This window comes from Salvelinus sp. IW2-2015, linkage group LG23, assembly GCF_002910315.2.
Source record: "Salvelinus sp. IW2-2015 linkage group LG23, ASM291031v2, whole genome shotgun sequence".
NCBI classification, from domain to species: Eukaryota; Metazoa; Chordata; class Actinopteri; order Salmoniformes; family Salmonidae; genus Salvelinus; species Salvelinus sp. IW2-2015.
Genome location: NC_036863.1, coordinates 35,913,075 through 35,921,611, shown reverse-complemented (window position 1 = coordinate 35,921,611; position 8,537 = coordinate 35,913,075). Strand labels below are relative to the sequence as shown.

Sequence of the window (8,537 nt, the reverse complement as noted above, 5' to 3'; positions counted from 1 at the left end):
TTACCATGGTTACTCCATGATATCAGTCTGAAAGAAGTCGCTGTAAAAAATATGCAATATTCTCTAAAATTCWGAATGTTTCATAAAATGATATGAGGTTACTTTACCAGTTGTACRTGCTGTTCGTCCTTTTTGGCGGTACTAGGTGTAGATAGGGTATCCACAGGTTCTGTYGCTTGTATTTTCAATCTCTTGACATTGCACGTGATGGACAATATGTAAACAATAGCCGAATGTAAGAAGTCGACTGAAGCACATTTCCTCAATCAGCTGGAAGTGTTTGCAGTTCAGGCTGCGGTTTAGTTATGCTCGGCCATATTGTCGAAGTGTTTGTCACATTCGATAAAAAAAAAAAATTGGAAGTACAAACCAATATACTGAACAGGCAGGTTAATAACTCTACTCTGTGGATATTTGGTCAAAAATGTCGAGCAGCAGAAGGACAAACAGCACAGACAACCGGTAGAGCAAGTTTACATTTTATTTTATTCAACATTCTGGCTTCTAAGGAACATTTACACCACAAATGTCTCAGCCTGTATATACCAATTAATTGTGTATTACAACCTGATGAATCAGACTAGGCTAGTGGGCTCATGTCGAAAGCACACACTCTGTGTTGCATGCCTCAATGATCGAATTTAACATTCATATGAAAGTAATTTATTGAACATTTTAACATCATTTTTTGAATAAATAAATGTTATACTCAAATTCTTCTTTGGTATCTTGGCTTTCTCACACTTTGTTTGTGCATGCCACCACCTACTGTGTGGCAGTGTGTGGTCAATCTCGTTACATTTTGTGATATACAAAAGGAAGGGGAAAAGTTAAAAATTGCACCACCAACTACCCTACACCTATATACCACTATTTAATGAAACTAAAAATCAATAATCGTCCTTATACTCACATTTAATTAAGTTTATCTAGCTAGCAAGTGTTCTCCCAATAAATTACTGAATGAGAATGACACAAAGATTATCCCAATGAATGGAGATAGCTGACTCTCATTTGAACACAGATTTGTAGATAGTAATACATCAACAGACGGAAAATTTGTCAAACAATTATGTATGCGTAAAGTACAGATCCACAAGCACTTTTTGAATGAGCAAATGCACATTCCACAGTTGTAAATGTTTGGGATTTCTAATCATTTGCTCACAAATCGTTATACGTTTGTTCAAATAGTAGCTTTATTTTTGAGCTATGTTGAATATATTTACAGATCATCGATTCATTTGTGATTAATCGTGAATATTACATATTATTGTTTAATTTGGGAAATATTTTTTACATTCACAGATTATGGTTTAATTTGTGTACAATTTTATTATATTCACAGATCAAAGTTTTGTTTGTGAGTTATGTTGAATATACGCACGGATCGTGGTAGACACACTTACAGAATACAGAAACCATTCTAATAAATCTACTTTCTTCACAATCAGTATTTCTGATGAATAACATTTTCTGCAGGCTCCGGGGCATCCATTGCCATTTCTTCCTAATTTCCACTCACTCCTTCAACTATCTGCACTGCCTCCACATAAGAGCGCTGCTGGACAGCCCTGATTCCTTCTATTTCAACCCCCTTAATCCCCACTGGGCACTCCTGGAACTCAGGAAGGTTGTTCCAACCACATCTTCTTTCTAGAATGCGGGAAGATTTTTATTGGTCTAGTCCTTTCATCACAGCTTTTGACGCAAAGAGGCGTATTTATTAATATATACAATCATTGATTATCTTAATATTTTATTTGATTCAGAGATCCCCCTTTCTCTCCTCTCTCTCTCTCAACACACACACACACACACACACACACACACACCACACACACACACACCACACACACACACCACACCACACCACCACACGGAGAACACAACATATTCTCTAAAACATTTTATTGATAGCATTTGCACTGTACAACATAACATGAAAGCTGAAACTCTCTCCAATCTAAATCTTTCCATCGGTCCCAGTCTGAGATAGTTTTGTATGAGGTGCACCTGTTGCTTACATTTTCTATTCATATTGTTTTGCCCCTTTGAAACCCGGAGCTAAACTAATTCAATATATTTACCATCTTGCACACTGAGGAGGAACTGACAAAGTCAACACAAATGAGTAATTCCTTGAAGAAAAATAATAATTGTTCGACATTAGAAGAGTGGTGGCTTTGAGTGGTGGCTTTTTTTTAGCTAACTACTGTGTCTCAGTGTCTCTCCATACCTTTGTTTTACTGACACATTCCCTCTCTCCATAATAATACTTAGTTCACATTTCTGTTTTCCTCAATGGGTTTAGACACATATATACTGTAAATGTACACTTCAACAGATAAGTCACACCATTCACATTGCATTACGCAGATGGTCATTTCCCATCATTAGATAGATCCAGCCAACATACAAGATTATGTATCATCATAGTCATAAACCAAGTCTATTGGGTGTATTTGTAAGCACACATTATAACAGGCATCCGTCAGGGACAGACAGACAACTACAGGAATAGACGGGAGAGCGACAGCAAAGCCAACACAGAGGTACGGAGGTCACCACGACAATAGTAAAACAGACACGACATATGACACTTAAACCCAACAAATAATACATTCGGACAACCTCATATTTTACAGCATAAACACGTTAATAAATAAGTAGATAAGTAGATCATATTGGTCCATAAATCATTCACTGGACGCATGAGTTAAATACAGAGGTCAAGAGGTTATTAAAGGTCCATGTCCTGGTCAAGCACATGGATGGTCGGGCGCATAGAGTAGAATCACGATTCTATTTCTATGGTAGGGAGGAAGGGATCCCTCTGGGTCAAGCATGCATCTATTTTGGCAAAAAGAACAAAGTCAAAAGAACCCAAAGTAGCCCAGTGTAGTTTCCGGAGGTAGGGTTTCCACATATTAAGCGGGGAGCAGCTTAATAGGTTTGAGTCTTCTCAGCTGTTTCACACTTCAGTCTGTGTTGTATGATCATCTGATTTACAAACCTTCATGTCACATAAAAAGGCAGAAAGCATTATCCAGATAATTCATCTGCATGCTCCCGGGCTCAGCAATATGACAATCAAGTCCAGGGGTCTCTCAGCAGCCAGGTCGTTCAAGATTGACGTCGAAATTTGACGTGAGGACGTTAGGAAATGCCTTCAAAACTGGCCGCTAGGGGCAACAGGGAGCGCTATTACCATCAAGTAGGSTTGGGTAATCCCGTGACTCTGGATCAGAAGGTTGCGTGTTTGATCACAGTCTTGGATATTGGTTTTACATTTTTAATTTTAAACCCTATCCCAAACCTTAACYCTTACCTTAACCATTCAGAATGAGTGCCTAAACTTAACCCTTAACTTCTAAATTTGATGTTTGGAGAAATGGAACGATACAGAGCAGCATGAGCAAACAAAAACACTTCGAAATTTGACGTTTTGAGAACGTGGATGAATGTCYAATTCTGCAGTGAGACTGTGAGAGCTTGTTGCTCTCAGCTGGTCATTTKGGTGGTTCTGGCTTCCTCTGATCCATACAACAGCATGGAGCCAGGCAGAGACAGTATTTGGCAAACACATGGACGCTGACAAGTTAGATGAGAGGATGAGAGAGATAGACATACATACACATTCATCCAATCTGACAGACACACACAGATAAACAAACACGCGTGCGCGGACGTACGCACAGGAACGCACGGACTGAAGCACACACACAGAATTCTCTCTCGTTTTTTTAACTGTCTCTCTCCTTCCTTCCACCAGCTCCCTTTTTACATCACATTTTCGAAGAGCTGCATGGATCTCATCATCATTTCATCCTGAGGGGAGAAGAGGAGAAAGACGGTATGACAGAATGTTGCAAATCATTTGTTTTACCACAGGATGTCCCCATTTCACAATAAGCCAGACAGAGGGTTCTCTTATGTAAGCCATAGGGGGGGGAATGATGGAACTCAAAGCATATCATTAAATAGGGATAGCATCTTACATAGACACCGACATCAATATCGAATGTATAAACATACGCCTGTACTATACATACCTCCTGGCATGCGACAATGAATTCCTCTAAAGTCACAACTCCATTTTTGTTTTTATCCATTTTCTGTGGGGAGGGAAGAGGTGAGAGAATTGTACCAAATTTTTTCAATATGTATGAAATTGTTATTATGTGGTCTAAACTGTTGCGCACACCTAAGGGTTTCATAACGTTCTGCAGTAAGAWTCTATTTTGGTATTACATTGTACTGTATGATGTCGGGTAAAGTCACCTGGAAAAAAGCATCCACATGCTGCTTAGGGACATCTCCCTTGAGTGCAGGGTAGGTATATTTCCCCATCATGTCGTAAATGGCCCTCACAATCTCAGTCATCTCCTTTAACACAGAAATACAAACACTGTATTAATAAGTACGTCATATGTAAATCTTTCAATATGACTGACATGTAAATAAACACACAGACCTCTCTGTTAATGTAGCCATCGTTGTTGATGTCATACAGATGAAAAGTCCACTCCAGCTTGTCTCTCAGAGTGCCCCGCAGCAGTGTAGACAGTCCCATTACAAACTCCTGAGTGAGTCACCACATAGGGAGAGAGATTCAAGTGAAAAAAGACTGAGTTCGGACTGAGTGATAGCACTAGTACAAATAAGATAAAGACATGTTTTATTTAAAGCATTCTCTGAGTGATAGTGGTGGTGTGTGGTTTGTACTTCAAACTTGATGGATCCATTGCTTGTCGTGTCAAACGCATTGAAGAGATAATGAGCGTAAGTGCTGGCATCTGCAACACAACCAGATACAGGCATGAGATTTGTTTTTATCCCAGAGTGCTTGTAAATGAGTCGTAAACAAGACAGGGCATGTTATGTATCTAAATGAGAGGTGTCTGGTTTACTGTACCTCCGTGAGGGAAGAACTGGGCGTAGATGTGTTTAAATGTTTCTTCATTCACCACTCCACTCGGGCACTCCTGTGGAAACCATGTGAAAACATTACTTCAAACAACGAAATAATGCAGCTTCTTCTGGTGTACGGCCAGATCAACCAATCATTTACACTCAAATGGCACCACCCTTGGTTACAGAGTTAACATGTCAATCAAATCTAACAGCTAATTAACTAGAAATGTGTATATAACTTGTATGTGGGGGTGTGTCAATGGGTCGGTGGGTGTTTGAGCATCTTTGTGTGTAGAGAATATATGTTTACATATATTTTCCCATTGGGTGTATATGGGTAACGCAGCATTTAATTGTTGTTATGGTGTATGACAGGCTTAGTTCCTCTAGCTGCAGGCCTGTACAAACTGATTAGCAGCATATGAAGTGATGAAGGCACGAGGCTGAATGCATTTACTTATCGGAGTAAGAGATAAGAGTGCTTTGACATTAACACTTGTAAAGAAGAGAGGCAACATAGGCAGGAATGTATACTTAAGAGTGGCAGGGAGAGAGATAGCGGAGGAAAAACACGGAGAGCGAAAAGCAGAGGAAAGACGGAGAGAGATAGCGGAGGAAAGACAGGGAGAGAGATAGCGAGAAAAACAGGGAGAGAGATAGCGGAGGAAAGAGAGGGTGAGAGATAGCGGAGGAAAGACATGAGAGCGATAGCGCAGGAAAAACAGGGAGAGAGATAGCGGAGGAAAGACAGGGAGAACGGTAGCGGAGGAAAGACAGGGAGAGAGATAGCGGAGGAAAGACAGGGAGAGAGATAGCAGAGGAAAGACAGGGAGAGCAATAGCGGAGGAAAGACAGGGAGAGAGATAGCGGAGGAAAGACAGGGAGAGAGAGAGAGGAAAAGAAGATGAAGATAGACAGACAGTGGAAGGGAGGAGGGAGGATGAGGTGCGTACATTCTTGAAGCCTCGGTAGAGGATCTGTAGCTCTCTCTTGGTGAAGTTGGTCTGGGCCTCCAACTGCTCCAGACCCTCTGGCCTGTGACACACCATGGTCATCTCCAACTCATCATCAATCTTGTCTAGAGAGAGAGAGGGCAGGAGGGAGGGAATGAGGGAGTATGTGAGGGAGGGAGGGAATGAGGGAGTATGTGAGGGAGGGATGGAATGAGGGAGTATGTGAGGGAGGGAGCGAGTGAGGGAGGGAGATAGATATTAATTGTGTGTTTATGTAAATAAACCAGCGTGAAATGTCACAGATGCATCATAATTTAAACATCACAGACATCACAGTTTATTTCACAGTACATCATATCAATGTTGCCAGAAAGAATAAGCTTTAAAGTTACCCCGTCTCGAGTCTTTGTTTTGGTGGTGAGAGAGTCAGACAGCGAAACATATGGAAAGTTAAGAGAAGCCTACAGAAGAATTCTAGAGAAGATTGTGAGAGCAGAGAGAGAGGGGTGTAATGGAGGAGGATGAGGCATGGCAAGTTAAACAAACAGAAGAGGAGTTCAATATGAGAGGAGGAAAAGGGGAGTATGATGTTGGGAGAGGAAGAATACAGAAATGAGGCAGGGGAGAAGGTTTCAGAAGAGAGGAGACTGTATGGAGGAAGAGATGGGAGGGAGGGAGGGAGGATTAGAGTTATGACATTGGTCTCCCCATTATGGACTTGGGGAACTTTACGGATGGCAACTTGGTGCTTTGGGTGCCAGAGAGAGATGAATGTTGGGTAATGATGTGATGAACTGGCGTCCTCTCAGGAGGGGGCGGGGGAGGGACAGCCTCTGGCCCACTGGAGGAGACTAGGAAACATGCACAGATGTGCTCCTCTCAGAACTAAAACACACAAATACACGTCGCTATTTCAAAACACAGACTCTTGCATATCTTGAATGGAGTCGATCATCACCCCATCACACATGCAAGCAGACACACGCAGGCACACACGCAGGCACACACGCAGGCGCACACACACATAGTGTGTGTGTGYCATAGTGTAGTTCATACATGCATAATCTATGAGCAGAATTTACCGGGATTTACCACCCAAAACCACTCCCTTTTATCAGGATAAATACCCGTGAGAAACAGGTCAATTATAATAAATTATTTATATGAACAGCATGGCGTGAATTGGAACTGTTAAATTATATGCAATGTCTAAATCTGGCTTCTCTACGGCCACTGCATGATGAATCATCATTGCTCAGTGTGGGGACAGACAGACCATCTCAGTATGGAGCGCAGTTCACAATGCATGTAGACCTATCATCTATCTCATCATAGTAACTTTTTTTTATTGGACAGGTAGGCCTACATTTGCTGCAGCATAGTCTRTGCTACAGTAATATAAAGACTGAATGCGTGTCAAATTTATCCATCTCCATTTGGCTTTCAGGAGTCACCTTATTTTTTCATKGTAAAGATATATATTTTTTAATTGCAGCTGCAGAGTTAAAAACAGCCTATCAATCGAATATCATTGGTTTAAATCAGGGCTCAGGCACTCTCTCGCAGTCTTTGTCTCTCTCCATGAACCCCAAAATACATAATCCTGTTCTAGATTGATGTATAGCCCTATATTCATTGCCTTCGGAAAGTATTCAGACCCGTTGACTTTTTCCAAATTTTGTTACGTTACAGCCTTAATAAAATAAAAAACTCAGCAATCTACAGACAATACCCCATAATGACAAAGCGAAAACTGTTTTTTAAATATTTTAGCAAATGTAATTAAAAAAACACCTTATTTACATAAATATTCAGACCCTTTGCTATGAGATTCAAAATTAAGCTCAGTTGCATCCTGTTTCCATTGATCATCATTGAGATGTTTCTACAACTTGATTGGACTTGATTTGGAAAGGCACACCGGCCAGCCAAACTGAGCAATCGGAGGAGTAGGRCCTTGGTGAGGGAGGTGACCAAGAACCCGATGGTCACTCTGACAGAGCTCTAGAGTTCCTCTGTGGAGATGGGAGAACCTTCCAGAAGGGCAACCATCTCTGCAGCACCCACCAATCAGGCCTTTATGGTAGAGTGGCCAGACGGAAGCCACTCCTCAGTAAAAGGCACATGACAGCCCGCTTGATTGTTTGGCCTGAATGCCAACCGTCAGGAAACCTGCCACCATTCCTATGGTCAAGCATGGTGTGATGTGATGAGTTACTTCGGGACAAGTCTCTGAATGTCCTTGAGTGGCCCAACCAGAGCCCAGACTTGAACCCAATCAAACCTCTCTGGAGAGCTGAAAATAGCTGTGCATCAACGCTTCCTATACAACCTGACAGAGCTTGAGAGGATCTGCAGAAAAGAATGGGAGAAACTCCCCAAATTCAGGTGTGCCAAGCTTGTAGCGTCATACCCAAGAAGACTCTAGGCTGTTATCCCTTCCAAAGGTGCTTCAACAAAGTCCTGAGTAAAGGGTCTGAATACTTATGTAAATGTGATATTTTTGATAAATTAACCAACATTTATAAAAACCTGTTTTTTGCTTTGTCATTATGGGGTATTGTGTTGTGATTGATGAGGAAAAAAACAATTGAATCCATTTTAGAATAAGGCTGTAAAATAACAAAATGTGGAAAAAGTCAAGGGGTCTGAATACAGGCACTGTAT

General features: G+C 41.2%; 1 protein-coding gene across 2 annotated transcripts in view; it reads right to left on the bottom strand.

The window, feature by feature from the left end:
• Positions 1-1,894: 1,894 nt before the first annotated feature.
• kcnip1b (Kv channel interacting protein 1 b) overlaps positions 1,895-8,537 on the bottom strand; it is a 50,205-nt gene continuing 43,562 nt past the window's right edge. For both annotated transcript variants that reach the window (XM_023969245.2, XM_023969246.3), the window contains 7 exons: positions 5,871-5,995; positions 4,919-4,988; positions 4,729-4,799; positions 4,478-4,585; positions 4,285-4,389; positions 4,056-4,118; positions 1,895-3,831 (listed from right to left, as the gene is read on the bottom strand). In XM_023969245.2, the coding sequence (XP_023825013.1) occupies positions 3,784-3,831; positions 4,056-4,118; positions 4,285-4,389; positions 4,478-4,585; positions 4,729-4,799; positions 4,919-4,988; positions 5,871-5,995 (590 nt within the window). In that variant the 3' untranslated portion in view covers positions 1,895-3,783. The remainder of the gene's footprint in view (positions 3,832-4,055; positions 4,119-4,284; positions 4,390-4,477; positions 4,586-4,728; positions 4,800-4,918; positions 4,989-5,870; positions 5,996-8,537) is intronic.